The sequence below is a fragment of the Tinamus guttatus genome, unplaced genomic scaffold (genome assembly GCF_059628265.1).
Source record: "Tinamus guttatus ecotype Peru unplaced genomic scaffold, ASM5962826v1 Tinamus_guttatus_pri_ptg000314l, whole genome shotgun sequence".
NCBI lineage: Eukaryota > Metazoa > Chordata > Aves > Tinamiformes > Tinamidae > Tinamus > Tinamus guttatus.
This window is the reverse complement of record NW_028288848.1, coordinates 1,280,361-1,305,912: the sequence shown is the minus strand read 5'-3', so window position 1 is coordinate 1,305,912 and position 25,552 is coordinate 1,280,361. Positions and strand designations below refer to the sequence as shown.

The window sequence follows — 25,552 nt, the reverse complement described above, 5'->3', positions numbered from 1 at the left end:
TTGTGATGCCGAACTGAAGCCTTTTCCCTTTCTGGCTTGTCTACATCAATTATTTTTCCTGTCTCAATAGGAGTGACCTTTCCCCACCTGCAATCCATTCTGGCTTCAAGGAAAACTCTTGACCACCAATGTCAGAAAAGCCTCCACACTTCACTTCAGAAGTCGTGGTGTGCATTTTTTTTTTTTTACTGTATATGCTATGACTGACATGTTGAAATCACCATAGCCCAAAATCGTAGGGTTTTATTTCTAAACTCACTCTAAAGAGTTATTCTTTGCTAACGGAATAATCTTTTCTAGATCAAAGCTTCTCCTGATCCAGCTCAAATCAGAAGTCTGCCGATTGACTTTCATCTAGAAGAGTCAACCACTCTGTGCTAAGCAGTGATTCTCTTTAGAAATTTAAAACAGAATATTTTACTACCTCTTGCTGACATGTCCAGAGATGCCTGCAGGCTGGGGAATAACACAAAAAGAAGAACTGAATGTATGCACGAGGAAAGGCAATCATCATTAAGTTCTGAATGAAAATTTGAAATTGCAATTGGAATTGGGGATTAGGAAAAAGTTTTCAGAAGCCTCTTCAGCCTAGGCCATCAGAGACCATTGAGAAGGTCTATGCAGGTTCTCCTACAATCTGCTCTGTAGCTCTCAATACCAGGAGGCCCCCAGCCCTTGCTGAGGTCTCCAGAGATAATCTGGCTGCATTTTCACACCGTGTCTCTCTGGCATGCTCGTGCCTCCCCATCCTTCATGGTCTAAGCAATTATGTCTGTAGCAAGGGTCAGTCACAGCTGTTCCATTAGCACCCAAAACCCATTAGCATTTGCATTTGGCTAATGAGTTGCCAACTCTACATATCTGCTCTATCATAAATCAGCTTTTGCTATATTAAAACTAGATTTCTTGGCATGTCAAAGGCATCTTTATCAATTGCACCAGAAATGCAGTTAAGAAATGTGTCAATAAAATGGGTAAGATCTGCAGTAAGCCTAATATGAATCTTGGATCCAATCTGATCCTTGTGGTCAGTCCACTGGCTATGCTGGAGTGACATCAGGAATGAATTTGGCCCTTTCCACCACCTCCAAGTATGGGCCAATAGACATTTACGTTTATCAGGGAAAAACAAGAAAATATGCTGAAAACTGAGCCTTTCCAACAAAAACTCAGTCCAGGATGGGAACAAAAGCAAAATGAGAAGATTTTGCAGTTGATCAGGGGAGTTAGTGTGAGGTTGTCCGACTGGAGTTAAACATAACAAGAGTATCCTAGAAACAGAGATCTTCTGGATAACACGTTTCTTCACAGGAACATCAGGTAGCTGAATGATGGAAGGACATGCAATTTGCAAGGTGTACACTGTTTATACACTGTTTTTCACACTGGTTTTGTAGCAACAGTCTAATTTCAAATAGGCACTAAGCTATCTACTCGAGCTAAAAGGATACTCAATTTTATTACATTCACAGCATTAACAGGACATCCTACATAGGCTCCTCAAACCCTCTCACACTGTGCTAGAACAACTGGCTGCATTCTTGTTTATCCACGTGCTTTAAAATTCCTGTGGTATTTGTAACCAACTGCCATAAAAACAGAAGAATCGCCATAGCTGAAGTGATATCAACAGCAAATGAAAACAAACAAACAAAAAACCCCACATAACCTATGGGGAATTACATTATCTAAGCCAAGGAAATGAGGGAACATTGAGGTAGCCAAGAAAAAAGCAAGAAAAAAGCAAGAAAATTAAATCCCATTTAATTAAATCCCATTTCAAAAAGAATTTCAAGCCAGGTGGAGCCGCGGCTGCTGCAGAGACCAGGCTCACGGGAGGTGCCGAAGCCCGGACCCCCTCCCTGAGGCAGGCCCAGCTTGAACAACCTGATCTGAAAACTATATTAGTCACTTAACTAGCACAAATTCCCATACAGACACAGACTTAACTCAACTACATCCTCTCTTGGGTCTGTTTTTTTCATATTATTACCAGTTTACACTGAGATGCACTGTCTGAGCCCTTCCCAATAACCACTGGTGTGAAACAAGGTTGTGTTCTCGCACCAGCTCTATTTACAATCTGCTTCAGCATGGTGCTCCAAAGGGCCATGGCAAACCTCAATGAAGAAAATGGCATTTACATCTGATATTGCCCCAGTGGAAGCCTATTCAACCTAAGGCGTCTGCAGGCCCACACTAAGATCCTAAATCACCTGGTCTGCGAGCTGCTTTTTGCTGACGATGCCTCCCTCATTGCTCACACACAAGCAGCACTGCAGTGCTCAACATCCTGCTTTGCAGAGGCTGCTGAGCTTTTTGGGCTGAAAGTCCGTCTGAAGAAGACAGAAGTTCTCTACCAACCTGCACCTCAGGAAGTTTTCCATCACCCCCACGTCACCACAGGCAAATCAGAGCTTAAGTCAGTCCAGAACCACCTGTGACTCCTCGAATGCTTCCATCAGTGCTGCCTCCGTGCAATCCTAAACATCCACCGGTCTGATTACATGACTAATGTGGCTGTCCTTGGACAGGCAGGGGTCTCCACTACTGAGGCCATGCTGCTGAGAGCGCAGCTGCGCTGGGCAGGGCACGTCTCCAGGATGGACGATCACCACCTCCCTAACATTGTGCTCTGTGGTGAACCTGCCACCGGCTGCCGCAAGAGAGGAGCCCCAAAGAGGGGATACGAGGACTCCCTGAAACGATACCTCAGCTTTGGCCGTATTGACTACCGTCAATGGTCCACTCTGGCCTCAAATCAGGAGAAACGGAGAGGCACCATCCATAACGCTGCTGCTTCCTTTGAGAACACACACAGAATCAATCTCGAAGAGAAAAGACAACGCAGAAAGAACCGTGCCTCACCAATACTGCCTAAGGAGACCTTCCGCTGTGCCTTTTGCAACCGGACCTGCCTTTCCCACATCGGTCTTTAGCCGTCAGCGCGCTTGCAGCAAACGTGGGTAAAGCCCTTCCCATGCCTTCGTTCGTGAAACTTAGCCATGATGATGATGACTATATAAATGAGTTACTGGAGCTTAAATATTTGGGCTGATCATTATTTTGGCATTTACAAAATTTACATGATTTAAAAATCATTTAAATGATTAAAAAAAAAAAAATCATCCGCACCACAAGAGCCTGCTGAGCAGATAGGGTGACTATTTGCCAGGATCCAAGCGCTCAGATGACAGATTACATTGCAAGTGCCTCAGTATCTGTAGATCAGAATCAGAGGAGGATTTACCAATCCCATATCCCAGAAAACTCAAAGCGCAGGTTAGCATAAGTACATATATACACACATAAAGGTTATTTACTGAACTAAACCTTAGAATCCACGTGGAATCAGGTACAACTCAGGCCTGGCTTGCAAAGGTGGCTACATTTATGATGCACTTGAATCACTCACAGTGCCTGCACAGTATTATATTAGGGCAACCAGTATTAAACAAGCAAATAATTCCTTTCTGCACCTGCAAGATAACCTAATTTCACAAAGAAGTGTCATGTCTGCACTAGGGGAACCATTTCAAAGCTTTACCTGCAGCAAGAAAATTAAATTGACACAGCTTCTAGGCAACGAAGAAGTATCATCAGCAGACATTGCTCATCACAGAAAGTTGAAAGACACTCCACATCTCTGCACACTTATATGTATCAAATAATATGACTGGAAAAGGGAAGAGAGAATAAAGTTAAAGCAGTAATGAGAACCTATGTTTATGTAAAATTATACTGTGCTTAGCTCAAGAGTAGGTCATTTACAAACTATGCTTTGTTAAAAGGCTTGGAAGTTGATTTTGTACAAGAAAGAAGAAATTCAGCCTTTTGATTGTCTTTGAAGGTGAGCACATCTCCTCTACAACCCTGGAGAACATTTGGGTTGCACCTCCTCAGCATTTCCTTATCAGCCAAAACGCAATCCACTAGCTTGGTGTGCAGAAACAGCGTTAGATTTTTAATTCCTCAGTGTTACAATGAGGTTAAGGTATAGACAAACCCAGTCCACAATTAGGACCATCATGACATCAGTGCAGAAGGAAGGTGAGAGCACAGACAGCAGGAGTAACCCATCTCCACCTGGACCTCGTTCATGCAGTTGCATACACAGCTCTTCCTCACCGTCTCAGTTTTCCCTTTTTAGACAGCAGGAGAGCAAGGGATATGGCCACAAGGCAAGTCAGACAAGTTACTGAGCACTTGTCCCATCAGCCAACTTCCCCAGCAAGGCACCAAGCGCTGCCTACAACGGGAGCAGACATCATCCCATGATGATCCCCACAAAATAACTTCCCCGATAAACTGAGCCAAGAAGGCACTGAATTTCCAGCAGAAAGCAAGAAAACTGGCTGCAGTCAGATAAAGTAGATCCTACACCCCATCTTTTAGTTCAACTAGCTACAGCAAGGTAAAAAGGTCTTAGCTGCTTTGTTTGTCCTCTTAGATTGAGGACAATTAGTCTAAGCAGTTTTCTCTTCACACAGGGCTTTATCATACTTCAGCTGCCAAAAATCAGGCAATCCTGTAACAAACAGATGTGAAACAGGACATGATAATCCCAGCACTTCGCCTGGCTCTGCATACCCTAGGGCAAGAGGGAAGTCTAAGCAGCATGACAATAAAAAGAGCATAAATTCCCACCATCCAAGACTACAATGCACATTTTTGGAGGCTGCAGTGAAATGTAAAATATCCCTGAATACTCAGGCTTTGAACGGAGGAGACAGGACGTGCTCCCCAACCAAACTGCAGGGATAAAGCTGCTGATGGCATGGAAGAGACAGAGCGCCTGCACTGCAGGAACCTGGCTTGCCACATCTTGGCTTTTAAAGACAGCCCAATTTCTGCATTTACAGCCTTTTGCCACAGTAAGTGACAGCCACTAGACCAGTGTGACTGCATACTGTCACCAACTAGACAGTGTCCCTTTGCATTACTGCTGATTTCAGCCCATTTACAACGTGTCTACCAGGAGCTGGAGTCACCTGGCACTGGGACAGACTGGACACATGCAATAGTTCGTCCCACAGAAGTGACAAGTTGATGGAGCTGCTGGAAGCCTGCAAGGCTGCAGCTGGACCAGCCACATTCCTCAGCAAAAGAAAGCCCCAAATTTCAAACATGCCTTTGGAGAGACATTCAGCTAAAGCCAACAGTGACCCAGCAAAGCCGTTGTGTAACTCGTGCTCCCCGGGAGCCAGCTCTTTCTTCCCAAGCCTTCGCTTTCATACTTTGAAGTGATAAATAACCATGAGATTTGCTGAATGACTTCGGACCGAGATTTGCTTACAGATATCTTATCTCGGGGCCCACACTCCCCTCATCACCTGGCCAAGCCAGCTGCCCTGGTGCACACGCAAGGTCCACCATGGAGATCCTTCCCTGTCGGCACCCCAGGACTCGCACTCAGTCTGAGGCAGAAGGTCTCAAGCCACAGCTTGAGCACAAGCTGTGAGGCTCTCCTGGCTCAGACCCACCTCTTTCAAAGCGCTGCTGCCAAAGTGTTATGCAAACATTTTCAAAAAAAAGCTTCCAAGCTGCTAAGCAGCCCACCTCTTCACTCAAACTCAATGCCGGCTTGCAAAAAGCCTTGATCCATTAATTATTAGTCAGACTTGGAGTCTAAAGATATATTTTTGAAAAGATTTAGTCTCCTAAGTCACAAGAGCACTTGGAAAAACATGTGCATCACCGCTGTGCTGGGGGCTGCTACTGCTCCTGGTTATCTCAGGAAGAGATTCCAATTCCCACACACGCTGAAGGAAGAAGCCCACAGGCTGAACTGGCAGCTAAGGCTGCCGGATCTCTATTTCCCAGGCTTTTCATAAGCCCTCCACTATGTTTTTAACCTAAGCAGATCCAAAGCTGGTGGTGGTGAGGGGGAGACATATCAGGAAAAAAAGCTCTGTGCAAGACATAGTGCAGTCTACCCAAGGGGGGAAAAAATGCAGGCTTTATTAAATCCCAAGCAGCCAAATCTGTATGCTATGTGGGAGTTTCAGTCTGATCCCATAATTCTGAGATATTTACTTCCAGACAAGGCTTTTTATAACCGAAGACAATGTTGCCATACACCAAGCCATCATCAGACAGACTTTCTATGGAATCTTGCCCACAGAGAAGGCAATAGGTCAGTGGAAAAAGAGAAAAAGAAAGAAAAGAAAGAAGAAAGTATTTTAGTGGATGCTGACCCTCGTGTTTTGAACTTTAGACCAAACCAGCGCAGTTCCCAGGGCCTCCCCCGGGTAGGATCCTGCTGTACTGTGGGTCCTGCATTGCCACAGCTTGAGCTCCACGGCTGCCTCCCAGCCTGCAGCGCCACCAAGTCCGTCCCTGGCCAGGAATATTTACAAATCTCCCTTCTCCTTTAGGAGCAGCTCTTCTCCCACTGATCCTGGCCCCCCAGCCATCGGTTACACCACTCCAACCATCATCCTTGTCATTCCTCCCCTTGGCCCTGGTTCCTCTCTCGCTTGGCTGCTGCAGAGGCAGAAAAGCCGCTCGGTTTCGCAGGAGGGAGCATGGAGGCAGGGGGTGAGCACGGCTGCCCCCGACTTCTGCAACCAAGCACAGGCAGCACCTTGGCAGAGGCTGAAGAAACCAACTGCTGGGCACACGAGGAACGGCTGAGGGCCACTGAAAAGACTCATTTTACCAGTATTAGCAACTTCTGTTAACCTTTCAAACTTTCTCTCCTAGAGCTCTGGGTTCTGGGGTCAGGTAAATCTCAGCTTGTCCTTTATTTAAGATTGTTTTAAAGAACTTGAGTTACAGAGAAGTATCTGAAGTTCAAAACGTTTTTTCTTTTGTGAGCTTGTACAGTCTTTCCTTCAGCTCATGCAAAACTTTACCATCTACAATACCTCAGAGCAAGAACTTCAAGCTTAACCACTCTCCTTCCAATTGCAATGGCGCTGTCGCAATGGAAATGCTTTATCCCAGTTACTGGCAGGGTGCTTATCCATTCACTGGGATTTATCCCTTCACCCCCAAGCCAGGACCAAGTGGTTCCAGCCCAGAACCCAGCAGCAGTGTCACCTCTACCTGCAGCTCCTCACGGCCAGGCCACGCCAATACCATCGGAATGACAGAGTGGGCTGGCAGCACTGACTGGGCTCGTCTGTCTTGTCTGCAGATGACACAACTCCCTAGACAAGTAAACAACAGCACATGAGTTATCCAACTGGCTGTGCAACCGCAGGAACCCAGTTTACCTCCTAGGTCTGGATCTGTGCTTCGGGCAGGTAGTTGCACAGAGGAAGCCCCAGTATGTTCATGCTCTGCATCTTTACTCACAGGTGCACCTGGCTGAGTTTTGGTCCTCTGAGCTGTTCCCAGCTTCTCTGGGCTCTCTGCTATTGCCTGAAGATACACTTTCCCTGCCTCAGATGTACTCCTGCCCTTTCAGAGGTTACAGCAACTTATTTTTGAAGCTTAAAAAGAGTTCTGAAGCGAACAGTATCTAGTTTATCCAGGCAGGATGGATGTATAAGGAAGGCACTGGCCACAATGCCTTGAGGTTGAGGTTCTCGGTTTTCCATAAGGTCTTAAGGACTCTGGTCATTTAGATCCTTAATGTCTGCTCTGTGTTGAGCCAGAAACATTTTGGAGCGAGGATTTTCACCGTCTCGGAAGCCCAGAATTGACACTGCAGAGCCTGCAGTGCTTGGCCCAGCCAGAGGAGCGCGGGCTGCGCAGCTGCGCCAGGAGGAGCAGGGCAGGCCCTTCTGCACAGCCACCCCCTGTGTTCCCGGGCCCTGCGTGTCCAGCAAGAGCCCCTGAGCACTGAACTCATTCACGTGGTTCCCCCGTTGCACAGCACAAGCAGAGGACAGGACGGCAGGGCAAAGGCGCAGAGCAGTTGCAAGGAGACTTGTAGAGCCCCAGGGCTCACGCGCTGCCTCCAGCAGGTGCTCGGAGTTCATGAGCACCGATAGCCTGGGGAGCAGTTTCCAAGCAATTTTGTTCAATGACCAAAACCAAGCATGGACAGAGCAGCAGCAAGAGGACCACGTGCTGCACCCGCTGCTCTCCACTGCCCACAGATTCCCCGCCTTAGTCTCAGCAACTATTGTGGAAGGCAGAAAAAGCAGCATCCCCGCACAAACACAGGAAAAGTCACTGAGGTTGATCAAAATGGTCTTTTGACCATTTGCAGGGAGCTCGTCTCAATCTGGGCAGTGCCAGGGGTGCATGCACCCCACTCCGAGCACCCCTGGGTGCCCTGCTTACAAAAGAGCTGCAGCTGTGCTGGAAGAGGCAGAAACGCTGCACTGGCGAGGGCGAGAGTGTGTAGGATGCCTTGGCAGGGTGGACACGGTGAATGTATAATTGAAGTGGGCTGTGGCTTCAGTCACAGAAAAAGGTTTCATCTCCGAGGTCTCTGCTGAGTAAGCTGTGCCCTCCTGCTGCTGTTTCCCCAACAGAGTCCATTCCCCTCTCCAAAGCCCAGCAGGGTCACCCTTACACAAGCACAAATCCTTAGAGCTGCTAGAGAGCTGCTCAGCATGTTAACTTGCACCTGATTTTGTGCTGGATTTGGCATATGGGGCAATTCTTGCCCTGTTCTCTCCAGGTGCCAATTAGTCCAATTAACAAAACACTACAGCTGTGTTGATGCCCTGCCTAGGAGAAACCACCTATGTTTACAGACAGCCTAGATCACATTAGTATAAATCAACTGAGATGAACTAGCTTTTAAAAAGGGGCCTCAGTCTGTTTCAGAGCCATTGTCTTGTATTCCTGTCTCTGCTTTGCTGTTTAATCCCAAGCACAACCCTTGTATTTGCAAGAACTTGCTAAAACACACGTGCACAAACCTTGTGCATATAACCAAGCTTCCAGCTAGAGCCCCACATGTTCCCCCAACTCCTTAAAACATAATAATGAGCAAGCTAGCACCTCATCTTTCTACCAAGTTGCCATTTCAAGCCTTATCTGTGCTAAATTCTGTTTCTGTTAAGAAAACAACTTCTCCGTAACACCTTACAGGGAACACTGCAAATACCAGCAATGCCCTCCAGAGCCCTTGGAGACCCCCAAATGAGGAGAAATGCAATGTTTGTCTTTGCCTAAGAATAAAAGAAGAATGTTGACTACCCTTCTTTGGATAACTGGACTGCAATGAGTCTTTGATTTCCATTATAGAGCTCTAATATTAAAAATACATAACTGGTCTTAATCTCTCAAGGTTCATATCATTTGACCTCTTAGACAGTACTTGGGGAGTCAGAGCACAACAGAATCACCAGGGACCATGGTGACAAGGGGTGGCCTGAGAGGACTCAACACGAGCTGGGTGACGGGTCATGCTGAACCAGCCTGTCCAACCTGCAGGGTCAAGGAGCAGACAAGGAGCCACAGAGGTCAGATTTTGTACCCATGTGTACAAAATGGGACAGTGGCATGAAACTTGTATTTAAAGGCAAAATATGGAGGAATAAGGGGAGAGAGAGGGCATCACCCTGCAGGCCCCCTTGCCCATGCCCTCCCCCAGCTCTCCACAGCCTTCCTGCAGCCACTTCACCCTTGAAGCTGGAGGGGAGACGCCTCCCCTCGCGAGGCCCATGCAGGAGGCTGGGGTAATACGTCCCTCGGCAGCGCCTCGCCGGTGTCTCTGCCACACCAGGACTTTGCTGCACAAGAACCCCGCCTGGCCAGGGGCAGGGATGGAGAAGCCGGAGATCCCCCCCACGCGCTAAGGGTCATCACTGGGAATATCCACAGGTGCTTGACTAGGAGTAAAACCTTAATTGCTTTCTCCACCTGCTCCCGAGGGTTCCCAACTCCCACATACACCTAACCTGGCCCTCCCCACCACCTGCTTCCTCCACACCAGGTGCCTGCACCCAACCCTCACCTTCCCTCCCTAAACAGGCTGTTGCAATCGCCCTGTAGCTGCCTGGCACCTCATTACCACGCACACTTGTTGCCTGCAACGCGGAGAGCGCTGGCGAGTGTCCGCAACAGGCTGCGCTCGCTGGTCCTCGCACACGCGCTCGCTGCTCGGAGGGGCAGCGTGCCCGCCGGAGAACACAATGCGCAAAACATAGCTGCGTCTCAATGAAGCTACTGCTGCGCTACTGGAACTCAATGGCATCGCACAGACCCTGCCAGAATTAAAAAATAAATAAATAAAAGGCTGCACAATATCGGATTTATATCGTTATCTTGAACAGTATGTCACTATTGGGCTTCCAATGATGTTATGGGGCCTGTAAAGCAACAACTGTGAGGAACAGATCAAAATGCAACAGGCAACGCAATAATAGTCATATCTGAACACTAAATTACTCTCATAGTGAAATAAAAAAAAACAGTCTTAGGAAAATGAAAATGATGCCTTAAGATATTAAGAAAGAAAAAAGAGCAAACACGAGCCATGTAACTTGAGTGCATCTGCTCACTCCTAAGCCAGTCTCGCAGGTGGGGCAATAACGGCTCTAAACTAGGTCAGGCAGAACCATACTGGTCCAGCATTAAGTTCCGCTCCTGGATGCTCCAGTTCGGACTCTGCCCCCAGGAGGGTCCGACTCTCTCCGAACAGGGAGAGCACAGGGACCCCGCAGGTGCAGGGAGCAGCGCCTGGGTCTGCCGAGCGCTCCGGCCCCCGGGAAGCACCAGCCTCAGGGACCCCCGGGGATCAGGGGGGCTGCGGGCGAGCCTGCCAGGGGACAGCGGAGCTGCCCCCCATCGCCACCAGCCCCTTCGCCCGCCCAGACGGGAGTTTGCGGAGGAAACGGCAGCGGCGCTGGCGAAATTCGGCGGCCGCCGAAAACGAAACGGCGAGAAAGGGCTCAGCTCCCAGACTGCCTCAAACGAGTCTCCTTTCCCCGCGCTCTCCCCTGCCCGCTGCGGGGACAAGGGACCGCGGGGCACCCGCCCCGGCCCCACGCGCGCACGGAGGTGCCCTCGCCCCCCAACACGCCCTCGCGGGGACGGGACCACCCCCGCAGCCGGCCCCACTCGCGGGCAGGGACGAATCCCCCTCCAGCCGGGACCGCTCCCGCGTGGGAACAGGCAGCCCCGGGTCGGGCTCCCCGGACAGCCCCGAGCGGCCGCGCGGCGGGACACGGACACGCGCGGCGCCCGCCTCACCTTTGTACTTCTCCATGGGGCCGGGGTCCCGGCGCACGGCGCTGCCGCCCCGCAGCCTCCCGCTCCGCCGGAGCGCCCGGTCCGCCCCGCTCCGCCCCCGCCCGGCCCGGTTCGCGCCGCCCCGCCCCGGTCCGGCCCGGTTCGCCCCGCCCCGGGCCGCCCCGCTCCGCCCCGGCCCGGCCCGGCCCAGGAGGGGCGCCGCAGAGCTGGGAAGGGCGCCCGGGAGCTACGGAGGCGGCTCGGGGAGAGGGATGGGGGGACCTGGGGTCGGGGCTCCGGCCCTCTCCCCGCGGGGCCTCGGTGGCTGCTGCAGGGAAAAGACCGGGATTAGGGCTGGAGCCACAAGCAGCAGCAGCAGCAGGAGGAGGAAGAGCAGAGCTCTGGGCTGAGGCGTTTGAGGGTTTTTTTTGGTGGCTTTTGGGCCTGGGCAGGGCATGGCGGGGACATGGGCCTCCTGCTGCTCCCCAGAGCTGTGGCCATCGCAGAGGGACCCTCTCTGCTCCCTGTTTGTAGGATGGTTGCAGTGGGGCCGGGGGATCCTCAGGGAAAGGCCTTGGCTGTCCCAGGAGAGCTTTGTGTGTGACCCTGTGCCAGGACAGCAGGCAGGAGCCAGCCAGGGACCCACTGCCTGCACTGCCCGGGGCGGCACTTGGAAAAGTTGGGTTCCTCTTCCATCTTCCTCAGCAGAAACCAGCTCTGCATCATGCGCTAGAGCACACACGCTGTCCTCTGTATCCATAGGGTCTCTGTGGGCGGCTCTAGTCCTGCTTCCACTGAAGGATGAGGTCCCACTGGGACCTCATTGCCCTGAGGTTCTTCCTCATCCCATTGCCTTAAACCTTAAGGGACTGTTAGGCTTTGAGGTCTGGGCAAAAGAGGTTTGGTCCTGAGCTTGGGCCTGCTTTAGGATTTTGGGCAGGAGGATGGTAAAGGCTGGGTGGTGAGGCCTAGATATAAACCTTGTGAGCACACATGGGTCCTGAAGTAGTAGTCATGCTCAACTCATCGGTACTAATTAAGGATAATGCCTCTTAAACTAATTAAAGAAGATTTGAAAGATCAAGAACTTGTATACCCAAACTTCCTGTTTGTGAGCCTCGGAGCCCTTACTCACTGCCATGTCCCCTTCCTTCCCCTGCACCTCCATGAGGGCTCTCCGCAGTCCAAGGACTGTTGGCCAGGCCTATGGCAATTGCTGAGGTAGTGACAATGGGACAAATACTAACGGCAGAAGGATTAAAATTCTTCCTGTTTGTCCTCTTCATTTTGTATTAGGAAATACCCAGGAATACACTGGAATGGCCTTTTTCAAGCACACTGTTGTTCTCTGGCTTTAATCAAATGAGGAAATACCCAGCCCCTTCTTAATGCAAGCAGCTAAAATTCCCAATATTGATGCTGAAAGCTGGAAGCTTACCATGAATAAACATTTGCTTACTGCTTTTCCTATCTGAGCTTCTCAGGAGCCAATAAAAGAGCAGTCAACCACAGATTTCAATATGCATGTCCACATAGTTCACGTTATTTTCCTGCTTATGAGTGACGACTCAGTTGTGACAAGCCTTGAGGACCAAGCTCATTCTGCTTGAGTCCTCCCCTTACTGGTGTCTGACACCCGCTCCTTCAGTGCAGAGGATCATACCACAGCTTATCATTTTAACACTTATTTCACTGCTACCTGATTATGTTGCATTAATAGCCAGTCTGGCTGCTAGTGAGATTATCACCCTTTGGCTAAACTAAAGGGGACTGAGCAGGTGAATAATCATTTGTTAATGATCAAAATAATTCATTTTTGCTGTTACACTTACCTTTCACACCAGCAAACTGCCACTTCCAAAGGGAAAATATTCCAGCTGGCAGAACAAAAGGTAGAAATTTCTTTTACGCTTCGAAGAAGCCTGTTCTTTCACAGTCTTTCCCTTTACCTCAAGCCCTTATCAAAGCTGTTCAGGAACCTCAGAATGCAAGATTAATTTGTCCTGGTTAAATTTCTGAAAGACAGCGAGCCGTGTCAAACACTGTGCCTGTGTGTGCACCCTCGGACTGAGCTGAGGGTGTTCTGTGAAGCATTAAGAAATGAAGAAGATAAAGACAAGGTCTTGATGGTCACTCTGGCCTCCCTGGTCACACTGCCAGGCTGAAATGCTGCCATAATCTGAGCAGGGGAGTAGGTCCCTTCCATTAGAGAGGCTCTACATAGGATTTCTGCCAAAGAGATGCTGTGCTGCTACTCTTGTCTATATTCATATCTTCCTGAACCAAGGCTTTGGACCTAAGGTCAGCTGTGCCAACTTAATAACTTTGCTATATCTGAAAGGGGAGGATCTTTCCTCTCACCCCTGCTTCTGACCACACAGTCCCTCTTTCTTGTACCATTTTCAAAATTGCTAGATCAACTTTCATGGTGAAATGGTGCAACTTCAATGGTGAAGGTGATGAGAAACTAAAATGACAGATTCTTCTCCCAGGCTAGAAAAGTGAGTTGTGTTGCAGACCTGGTGCTGGTTCCAGGTAAAGCATCTATACCTGAAAGGAAGAAAGACACTATATGAACATCATAGCAAGTCCAAGGAAGTAGCTGGGACCATACTACCAGGAGGGATCACTGCTCTCAGCAGCTGCAAGCTCAGCTGTCTTGTTTACAGTCCACCTTCAGCTCCCATCTGGTCAGAAGCAAGGACAAGACATTCAATAAATTTTTGGAGCTCCTACCAATATCTTTGACCCTGATCCATCGAATCCTGCCTGTCTTCTGGAGCTTCTTTTTGGTGGGTTGAGGTGATAGTTGCTGCTGGGGAACTGAACAGAGGCATCCAATTCCTCCCCAGGGAGTTCAGAACCACTTGGCTGGCCTCTGCTGCCTTTTTCGTCATTCATACGACCAGAACCATTACACCCCACTGCAAGACACTTAACCCACCCAGGTCCCCAGAACACAGTTTTGTGAAGCAGCCTGTGACAAATGGCATTGCCACGTGACTTACTGCAGAACAGTGCTGTGAATCCCAGGCTACCCATCCAGGAGAATGAACAGTAATGAAATGTTTTCTCCAGAGATAACTGGCCCACCAGATAAGTCTCTGGTTCCAGGAAGGAACTGGGAGCTTGCCAGGGCTGAGCCAATGAAGAAAGGGTTAGAAGAAGCAGAGGCAGATGGGTCACTGTTAGCATGGTTGCTGCAGGGAAAAGTAGCCAGCTTGCAGTAGAAGAGGGATGACAACCCTCTCTCAAAGAGGAATCCTTCATTTCAGATGATTAGCAAGCATCCTGCCTATATTGTTCCTTTTGAAGTCTTAATACTTCCTTGTGAAGTGGTTTGTGTGAGAGGGACATATTCTCGTGCTGCTCTTGTTCCACTGACTGTGCCCAGCCACTTCTGACTTCCACCAACGAAAGTCAAGACAATCAGCCCTAATACAAACAAAACCAGAGCTGTTTAGCTGCTCAGCTATACAAAAGCTTCATGGCTGATACATTCCGGCAATTTTTCGGATTCTCTCAGACATTAAGTGTTTCAAAAGAGCATGGCTGGGAAGAGAGTGGCTGGAGGGAGGAGGGAATGTCCCATTTAAGACAGCAAGACCAGATGTCTTTTTGATGAGCTTCTCTTGGCTTCCTATTCTTTGACATTTCCTTTTCAGTTGTTGAGTCCAAACGGCTTCCAGGACAAATTACAGGGAGCTCCAATAGCAGGAATTATTTTCTCTCCGCTGCTGGATAGGATAGCTATTTCTGGCCAAAGTGTGATACATGCTGACCTAACAGTGCGCTCAACAACCTGGGCGACGTCGATGCTGGAGCTGTTCTTTCCTTATACTTGTTTTCAACCTCAGACACTACTTCCCCTCCAAAAAGCTCTTTAGCCTTCCCTTGACAGTGGTCATCAGCAGTTAAATAAGTAGAAAACATTTGTTGTTGCACTATCTTCAAAGCTCAATGTCGGGGACCCTCAAAACACATCCTTGGGTGTCAGTACACTGCATTTCATCACGTAATGCTTCACAGTGCCCACAGGAGACGACCATCAGCCTCCTAAGATTTTCTGACGCAGATGCACAAATAAGCCATGGTCCTAGCTTTTGAGGGGATGGGATAGGAAAGCATGGCTATCAGTGAGCAAATACTGAAAAATTCACCCACACAGATTCTTCCAGTGAAACAGTGCTGAGTAATATTGTTCCCAGGTTGGCACAAAAAAAACCCAAAAATAACAACAAAAAAAAGTGTGTTTTGTCAAGCCCTCAGTGTAGGACATGTCTTGCTAGAGCTGAACTCTTGGCGCTTTTCAGCACCACTAAAACTTAGGCAAGAGGAAAACTAGTTTTACCTAAATATGGGAAAACATTAATTTTTGCATGTTGCTTTTTCAAAAGCTTTTTTTTAAGCCTTCCCCATCATCACCACAAACTGTGGTCTGAAGTCAACTCTGAGCTCGCAGAAGGCTGTTTATTCTGGCTTTCCCCCAAAGAAAAAAAACTAGAGAGTTTTTGTTTAGGCCTAAACCACTTCTATCCGGCCAAAGTCAATAAGCAGAGCACACTTCTGAGGTCAGCACTGCAGAAGTGGAAAAGCGATAATAAATAAGAACCTGTGGTCCATACAGGAGAGCACCCGTTAAAATGCAGTTTGTTTCAGGAAGACTAACTACGGAAGAGGAGTCCAAGTTTCTTTCCCAGACCCCATGTCTGCTGTTTATTTTGGCTTTCAGGATATATCAAACTACCTGCCAAATCAGAAGTAACTGTTGGGTAACAGATCTCGTTTGTGTTCACTGCATCTTTTCTTATTTTCCTGTGAAAGGAGAATTTAAGAGTCAAGAAGTCAGCACTGGCAAATACCAAAAACACAGTTTCTCTTTTCCCACATAGACCAGTGGAATTGAATTTCTCCTGCCTTCCCAACTATCATTAAGTATTCTATTTAAATAGGCCAGCTTCATGCCATCTATAATGAAGTTATAGTGTATTGCTCTGTTATGAAGGATGAAGCTGTTGTGTCCTACGGGGAGAAAAATCGCTCTAATCCAACTTTCCTTTTGAAAAGGCCTAATGTATCCACATGAGATCTTCTGGCAGAGACAACTGAGAGAATATAAATAGAAGCTTAAAAGAAGAGGAGGGGAAGGGGAAAATAACTCCAACAGGGCTGAGTAGCTGAGATTCACAAGTTTAATAGGAAGATGGATGACTGAAGAGCCTGTTCTGTGACACAATTAGGACTTTATGTAGGCCTTTTTCAACGATTTGTAGCTGACAAAATATCACACAGAGGCTGCTTCACTCTGCAGGCCAGGTGCCCAGAAATGTTTTTTTCGGCTAGGAGGGGGCAACCTGGACTGTTGCCCAGGGGCAGTGGCCGGTAGGGTCACCACAGGCTAAGTTGGATGGGGTGCAAGTCACCTGGAACACAAGTGGCAGGAGCAAAGAGTGTCCGTCTGTGCCGGAGGCCACGTTCAACTAGGCCTCCATCTCCCTTCGCCAGGGAGCACAGGGCTGCATGGCAGCCACAACAGGCCGGCTGCGAGACGTGGCCGTCGGGGTGCAGGTGTTGGTCTTGCAGAAGGTTGTCCCCTGCCCTCCCCCTGCCGAGGGAGCTGCCATGCAGGGACCTGTGGGTTTGTGCCACAGGAAGAGAGCAGTTCTCAACACAGACCTGACGCTCAGAGATCTTATCTCACAGCTTCTTCTGAGCAGGAGCCTCTACCCCAGTTCTCTCTGCCCACCCACCAAAGATGGTTGTTGTTATGGCCCTTCTGTCTCCGTGCAGAGTAACCTACCTCCGTTGAACCGCTGAGGAAGTCCACTTGGCCTCCCCACAGCACTCACACCTTTGCTTGCTCCTGCGCTGCAGAGCAAGCGGGTAACATCCAGTGAACAAGTGGTGGGAAGCAGTAATGGCGCCAATACTGCTGCGAGACTCGCAGAAGGTTTTACCAGACCTTCAGATTTTAAGTACCTTTAATTTGCTTTAGTTTACTTCAGTCCCACATTGAGATAATCGGACTGGGGAGATTTTGTTTCAATCTGAAAGTGGGGATTAGTAAATTTAGTTAATTTCTGATAAGTGTTCCCATGGGGAGAAGGCTAAGTTGAATGCCATGATGTGTACAGGAGTTCATTCTGCTTTGGTGGAATGGTGGTGGGACAAGATCAGGACTGTGAGAGCAGACACAGACTGCTAGGTGTCTGCCAGACTAGTGGACATGTTTTTCCATACATATATCATGGCTTGACTGAAGAGAGAAGGACATCAGAGGAGCAGAGTTTGTGGAGACGGGGAAGTCGTAGGAATCTCCTTCCTTGGAGGGAGGTGACTCCATCTGCAAGAACAGGCAGGGATCCTTCAGGCAGTGCCAGCTCTTCCCAGGGCAGCTTGCCTCCAGGGAAACCTTGCTCTGAGGACTTATTCTTGACTCCAGGTTTCTCTGAGTGGTTTACGACTGCCTCTGAAGGTGAAGATGGCTCAGTAGTACAGTCATGATGGGGACGTGGCACGGGACAGGGCCTTCCCACAGCCTGCAGTCACAGTGCCCCAGAGCGCTCTGCCACCCCGGGGCCCACAGCAGGACTCGGGAACTAGCAAAAGCCAGAACATGCAAAATAAGTCTTATGCTTTTAAATGATTCAAAATCTCAAATGAATCCCCTCCTACAGTATCTGTGCTCTTAAAAGCATCATTGCTAGGAGAGTTATTCATGTAGTCACATTAATAATCTCACTTAAGTCCTTTATATTGCAGTCCTCATTCCTCTGGCTGGGATTCCTCTATAAATGATAATTAGGGCTAAGAGCTAACGGAGATACCACAGAGTTTGCTACTGGCAGTCATTTAACATGCAGCATGGCATCAAAGTCATAAAGTAGGCATTTCGCAGCAGTGGTTCACTCTTTGTAAAACCTTTATAAAACCTGTTTCAATTATTAGCTTGTCTCCTATTTCACAACGCTTAGTTTACGTAAAGACCTCAAAGCATGTATCAAGCAATGAAGACCATGAAGGTCATTAGCTGCATTTTGTTTTCTGTGCAGTCTAACCTAAATCCAAGAGTCAGCCAAGAGGGAGCATTCATTTCCTGCGGAAGCTACGCTAGACTAAAGAGGGTTGGTTCTACCATAAACTCTTCTCTCTAATATCTAATATGCCATGGGGACTGGGATATCCCAAACAACTGAGAACAGATAATCAGTCTACTCCCAGGCATGACGTGGGGACCTCCGACAGTACGGAGTGAGCCTCCAAGTAAGTCTGCTCCTGCCAGACCTGGCCTTGGCGTTAGATGTTTCTTCACTGAGGATGTGTTATCCCCAGGGATGTGTTATCAATCCACACCTAGCCCCTTACTCCTGCCAACTGGGAAGACTCAGAATCTTTTTAGGAAGGAGTGCACACCGGGGAGGTTGCCTCTCAAGACTTTTGTCCAAATAATATTGCTCCAGTTTTAGCCAAGATCACACAACTCCCATCAAGGCAAGAGTTCCTAGCAAAGAATGTGTCACCTTCTTCCATGAATGTTGACGTACCTGAGCCTGGCTGGGTTTCAGAGCTCAGTCCTTTCTCCCTCTACCCGCAATATCCTCTTTAATGATGTTGCTCCCTCAGAGTTCAAAACTCCCTGGTTTAACAAAGCTTGGAGGGACAGCAATGAAAGGACAATGCACGCTTAACTCTTCCATCTGAGGCCTAGTCCTCTGGCCTGCAGACGCTGCCTCCCTTTGAGCAAAGAGTCTATCGGGGTAAGCAGCAAAAGGATGCGGAAATCTCGAGACACGGTTAGTGGTGGGTGTCCAACCAAAGCCCTTAGCAGTGATTAAACTGTCTTGCAAGTTGAACTGAGCCCACAGGCTGGAGTGGGTGGAATAGGCAGGACACAGGAAAACGTATCATTACAATGACTCTGTTAACCTCAAAGATCTTGGAAACAATTATACCCTTCCTTATTAATTACTTTATATTAGAAGATGTGAATTACTTTATAATAGAAGATGTGAATGTATTTGTTGCTGGAACTGAAAGAATGAAGAGAGGCTGCCTCTTGCCCTCTCTGCCATTGGGCTGTAACTGCGATCTCGTGACACAAAGCATGAACTATCTGTAACAGGTTTAAGGATTTCTGCTCCACCTCTCTCTTCGCGCCCCTTTGCGCCACTTGAGCTTTCCTTTTTTTTTTTTATGCCAGCAGTTTGTGAGGCCACTCCATAAGCCAAAGCAGGGAGCTGACTCCATGTGAAAGGGAAAACAAATCGTACAAAGAAATAGAAACCAAGTCAAAAATGTTTTTCTTTTCCTTTCTTTTTTTTTTTTTTTTTTTTTTAGCAGGATCTGTTACCCAATGCCGTTGAGAATGACCCCGTAGTCGTGCTGACATATCTGATGGCAGGAAGAAGCTGTGGGGGCGTGGGAACACCTTGGGCTTGCTGAGCAGCCCCGTACTTGGTCTTGTGGAATCAGAGCCCGAGGAGAGGCTGTACCGTGCTGCTTTCCTGCCCCCCCCTCCTCTCGGGCCCCCATCCTTACCCTGACTCCATCCAGTCCCACTCACACACTGCTCGGGAGTGCGTATGCGGAGGAGCAGCGGCTGCCTGAGACCCACCTGACCTCGGGGAGCACAGCGAGCTTCCTGATCCAATGCTGCCTGCTCTTTCATCTCCAAGTCCTTACAAAATAAAAGTGAGTCTATGTGAGGAAAAAAAAAAAAAGAAAAGCTTTGTAATGGGAATTCTTGGAACAATTTTTCTTTCTCGCCCTCCAGCTGAGCCATAGAAAACAGTAAATATCTCTCCCAAGAGTCCCCTTTTACAATAGAGAAATGGCAGGCAAGATTGCATTTTTGTTTCCCAGACTCAGCCCCAGCAGTAGACAGGCACAAAAGCTATGGAAAATAAAACAGCAAGGGGAAAAAAACAGCCTTGTTCGTTCAGAGTTCAGGGAGATTTCTGGTGAGGAACAAGCTTCCTGTGACAGTGGAGCAAATCTGACTTGGGAACTGGATTTCTCTTTTTGCAGGAGGAAGTGGTCTTGGGCTGTATACTTGACAGCAAATTAACACTGACATTTGACTTGTTTTGATCTAATCTATTTACAGTGGTTTTATCTGTGTATGCTTGACATGCTGTGAAGATTCCCATTGCCAGATGCCTTGCTATGCTGTAGGATGTAGTGCATTCCAGAGTCATTACTCAGGGGTCATAAACCTCACATTATTTATGGGGAGGAGGGGAACAGGGAAAATGGCCTAACCAAAAAAAAAAAAAAAGAAAGAAAGGATAAGGCAACACAAGATTTAGATTTTTGCTGGGCTTCTGTATTTAAGTGTAGAGAAATTAAAAATGCGCTTAGGCTGGCACTGTCATCCTATGGAACAGAACCTTACGTGTCTGCTCTAGGAATATGGGTACTTCAACGGAGATAATGTTCCCAGCATCTATGGATTCAGGAGGAGTCTGCAGGTCAAGTGCTCTGTCACTGCCAGGTGAAGGAGCTCCAGCCTAGGGTGCTCTTCAAAACCACAGAGCAGGACATGGCCTAGGTCGCACATTGGATGGCGACTTCCTAACTCTTCTCCGGCTCAGGTTTGCCCGGAATCGCGCGCAGCTCCACGTGCTGGAGGCTGAGCTTTGCCCACAGGAGAGTGGGGTTTCCTGAGCTTGTGTTTTTCTGTGCTGGTGCTAAGGAGAGGAGACAAAATGAGCTGCTATGGCATGGTTCATGTGTGATGGTCTGGCACATCTCTGAGGGCTATGGAGTGGCAGGAAATGCAATGACTGTGAACATGAGGAGAGAGAGAAACAAGGGATACTGCAACACATGCCCAGACCTGCTGATGTCCACAGGCTTGCGTGCCTGCGGAAAGGTAACTTGGTAAGTGCCCAGGTCAGGCACTAGCTTGAGCCCGTGCTTACAAATGGACCAATTCTGAGTTAGGGCTATTCCATCTGGACACTGCAGCTCCCTAGTTAAATATCTGTGTTTCAATATAGCACTGCAGTGGTGCTTCTGCCTCTCATGGCATCAGATTTCCAGCACTTGCAATAAATTAACCTTCATTTCTTTTTCCTTACGTTCACGTTCTAGCCTTAGTTCTAAGTTGTGAATACGACCTTGAGTTCTCCACTTGCAACCCTGAGCTCTCCACCTGCTGCTGTCCGAGCAGGAATCTTCATACTCACTTCATCTGAGCCTCAGTCCTTACATATTTACCATCTAGTTCATGAAATAGCTCTGAGGGAAGCTTGACCTTCCTTGGGAGAGGGAACTCATACAGAATAAAGACTGATGTGAGGTGAGGGCAGGGATGAGACTCAGAGGAACGAGGAATGGGAGACACATCAGAGCACAGATCTCGATTCTGCAGCGGCTCTCCATAGGCTCAAGGACTCTCAGCCACGTCTGGGCTGTATCAGTCCTCCTGCCCCTGCAGAGGGCTGCAATGCAGATGATCAGTGGCCTGGATTAGGGTTCCTCCCCCTTCCAAGTTTCTAGGATTGATCCCCAGTTTTGGGATGTGATTTCAAATAGTAACCCCCTCCTGCCCCGGCAAACAAGCCCAACGAGCAATCCGCACGAAGCTCCAGCTCTGGTCGCTCTGGCTCCAGGAGCAGCAGGAGGCTCAGATGAATCCCGTGAAGATGCTCATTGCCAGCTGGAGAGCTCCAGGCACGTGCGGCTGCTCTTCCAGGGGACATCTGCATGGAGCAGGAGCATTTCCCTTAACAGTTGTCCTCTGGGGCAGTGTCAGGAGTGGCTGTGGGTTCCTCTGATGTGCCTAAATCTGCTGCTACGAAGGTCTGCTGGAGACACAGGCCTTCAGCACATTCATAAGGGTTTTATGGCCCTATCTCCTTGAATGGCATCTTCTCCACTATTTTCCACATGCAGACCAAGGCTGGGCAGGTTTAAAGCTCCCACCAAAGCAGGTTTAAAGCAAACACTTAACTTTTAAGTATTAAGACACAGAAATACCTCTTCAAGTCAGGGACAGAATAGCTAAGCTCAAAGGGGTTTTAAAGGAAGGAAGCCATTCAGATGGTGAAGCTGATAAAAAGTGTGGCTTAGTTGACATCTCTGACATCTGAGATGCTTTTAAACCACAAAGTAATCCCGTAGAATTAAAACCCTTATGTGGTTTGCATGAATATATATTTCTAGCGACTTTGTTACAGGAAACATTGTGCTCCCACTCACAGCACTGGTGAGAACCTCACGGATGGCACGTAATTCCGCCTGCCTCTTGTCACCTGGTCACTTGTCTGTCTCTCCCCCCACTCTTGAGGGCACATCCTGCTTTGCAAAAAGACTTTCATATGAATCTGCAAGATGAAAAACAAATAAATGAGGCAGCATGCATCCAGCCATTAAGAATAAAGCTCCAAACTTTATTCATTGACTCGAGTACAACAGTGATGCAGGTTACAGTGGCACAGGAGTGCAGTATGTGCTGTTTGCAGTATGACAGTGGAAACACTAATTGTACAGAACTGCAGCCCAGGGCAACTTTTCATTTTGCATACAAGAAGACTTACTGTATAGACAAGACATAAATTTACTTTTACAGAGAGACTCAGAAAGAGACTGTCTCGCAGACAAATGGAAAAACACGGACACCTCCCCAGAATGCCAGTTTCTAACCTATATGGAGAGAGAAAAAAAGCAAAAATAAAATAAAAATCCTATTGTCAAAATCTACTGATTTAAAAGAAAATATAACTTTGAAAAATTAGTTTCAGACACCAAAGTTTTATTTTTTTTAAAAAAAGCCCCCAGCTGTAAGGCCCTGTTGTGGGAAAGGCTGTCAGCAGCTCCTGCCAAATCACCCTGCTTGGCTGGGACAGAGCCCGTTGTGGCATGTGGAGCAGTCAGGGACTTCCCTGGTCCATGCAGCCAGGAAAGGCCTAGTTGGAAGCGTGGGGATGTCACCACAGGCTCCTCTGATCCCCGCAGCTTTGTCTCTAGCCCAGGGGAGGTGCTGGCTGAAAGGGCAGTGCCAAAGCCCAGGCAGGTGCCCCTGGGCATCTGTCGAAGTGTCTAAAGGAGTCAGAATCTCAGCCTGTAAAGGCACCAGGGGAAGCCTCACAGCTGCTTCTGCATCTTCACGTCTTTAAATATTTCATCTGCTAATGCCCAGAAGCCAGGCTCTGGGGGCCCTAGATTCTCAAGCCCTAGGAGCGCTTTTATTAACTACAGCAATTCTGACCAAACAGATTATTGTCTGCCTTCAGAATTGTCTCCTTTTACCTTGAAAGTGAGAGACCGCAGTGCATATGGCAGTACTACCTCTTCACATGGACAAGCATTTCTTTTGGAAGCAATTAGCAGAAAGCTATTTCCACGATGGAAGCCCTTTGGGCAACAAATAATTTATTTTGCATACAGGCAAACAACATTAATGGCCAATTACAAGCCCACTTCCTACTCTGATGCTTACATTAAAATTAATAATTCTTATCCCCTCCATGCCAAATGTGGGCATCAGATAGCTCCTGCCAGCAGAGTTGCCTAAGAACTCTGCATCTTTGCACTGAGCTGCACTCTTTGTTCCTTATTCTTATTAAGCAAAAAGCAAGGAGTGTGGGAGGAATCAGAAGGCAAAACTCACCACATCCAGAGCAGCCCTGCAACCCACGGTGATAGGGATGCTTCCAAACTAAAAGCAAAAGGCGTTTCGTTCTCCCGTCACAGCGTGCAGGAGCTTTGTCCAGCTCTCCATTACGCAGCAGCAGGGTGAGGAGCACCACGCGCTGCCGAGAGCCCTCCGTGCTCTGCGCCCAGCTGAAGGCCTGGCTGCACCTGCACCCTGTGGCAGGGGTGTCGACAGGGCCAAAAGGTTTGGCAGGGTATAAAGAACTAAACCAGGACCTGGGTGAGGAAAGAGACTGTGAGATCAAGCCCTAAGTGTCTCTCTGTCATGGGAAGATGAGTGTCATCCCAGGGCAGATCAGTTGATTTTCTTGCTTCCTGCATGCTTTTTTTTTATTATTATTATTGAATCATCATCATCTTTGACTTTTTTAGTGCCTCAAGTAACTTTCAGGATGTGGATATCCTCCTCCACAAATAAATTCTGAAGGAAAGTAATGAATCGTGGAAGGGGAGACTACCAGCGCTAGGACTTAAACGTGCAAAGATATCCTAGACTTTACTAAAGAAAGAAGGACCCAAGATAAATTTCTGTTTGGCTTAGAGGATGTTCATGTTCTTACTGTTTGGGGGACTAATTTTTCTGTCACTTGTTATAACATTTCATATGATTATTTTCAGCACAGACACTCATGATTTACAGGTGCTCCAAACTTGACTGCCCCAGGGACTGAACCATGTAGCACCATGAAGCAGTAGCTTACCGAAAGGAATTTCACCTCAAAATACACCTAATTTCAGTGTAACAGATTTTTAGGAAAGGGACTTCTTGTGACCTTCCCTGAACAGTGGGACTTCTGAGCTGTATGGCTGAAAAAGGATTGCTGAAGTGCAACTGGGAAGGACCAAAGAGCACTCCAGCACGGAGCCGCATGGCCATTAGACCCTGCATCCTCGCAAGGAGGTGAAACCTGTCTCGAGAGAGGTAAAGACACGGCCCGAGCCAGGGAGCTGTCTTGGCCCCTGTCTGGCCATGCCTTCCTAGTGCCACCTTCCATGGCACACTGCAGCTAGCTGGAGTCCACAACGAGCCCTACTGAATGACAGGCCACTAACCAAACTGAACACAAGGATGTTTGCCAGACTGATGCCACTACAAACTGTCTTAATGACACCAGCATGAAATAACAAACAGAAGAAAAAATACTGAAACTCCTTGAGCAAGCTCCAAATGAAGTTATGCTTCATTTGAAGAGTAAGGAAAGTTTAGCAAGTTTGGATAGGCTATGGGCAGTCTCGAGATGCTACTTTCATCTTACATAATTGAGGCTAAATTGTGTCACTGAAAAATAATGGATAGTTAAGTAATTTCCATTCAAGTTGACTTAATTCTGTCTCCAGATAAAATGAAAAACTTACATATTTCAACATTGTTAAAACCTTCAACTTGGATTTTCAATAGGGTGGAGCCTACACTAAATGAGGGCAAGGATGATGGGTGGCCAACTATTCCTGCTGTAAGGAAGAACTGTTTTCCACAAGTTCACAGGGGAACTTCCACACCAGTACATGGAGAGAGAAAAAATCATAGTCAAATCACTGCATTCCTCGTTAATATAAAGACTTTGCACAGAGTATTACCCTTTCATTTAAGCCATGCCAGGTATAGGTACTACAACTATTCATCTATGCCAGAAAAAGCTCTTATAAGTAATATTACTGTGGCCAACTTGGCACTTGGACCATGGCAGGAACTGACCGTGCCTTTGCAGCCCCAAACAGAGCGCACAGAACCAGGACCCAGGTGCCCGCTGGCACATGCACACACACACTGTGTGCAGCTGCAGTCTCACCATCCCTAGCCACGGCGCTC

At 48.1% G+C, this 25,552-nt stretch overlaps 1 protein-coding gene across 5 annotated transcripts in view; it reads right to left on the bottom strand.

Annotated features, from left to right (window-relative positions):
• AFAP1L2 (actin filament associated protein 1 like 2) overlaps nucleotides 1-11,180 on the bottom strand; it is a 65,116-nt gene extending 53,936 nt beyond the window's left edge. For 4 of the 5 annotated variants that reach the window (XM_088528593.1, XM_088528594.1, XM_088528595.1 and 1 more), the window contains exon 1: nucleotides 11,104-11,180. In XM_088528593.1, coding sequence (XP_088384719.1) covers nucleotides 11,104-11,119 — 16 coding nt within the window. In that variant the 5' untranslated portion in view covers nucleotides 11,120-11,180. Of the gene's footprint in view, nucleotides 1-3,547; nucleotides 3,666-11,103 lie in introns of those variants that run through there. The other variant, XM_088528597.1, reaches the window with a different exon arrangement.
• Between the last annotated feature and the right edge of the window lie 14,372 nt (nucleotides 11,181-25,552).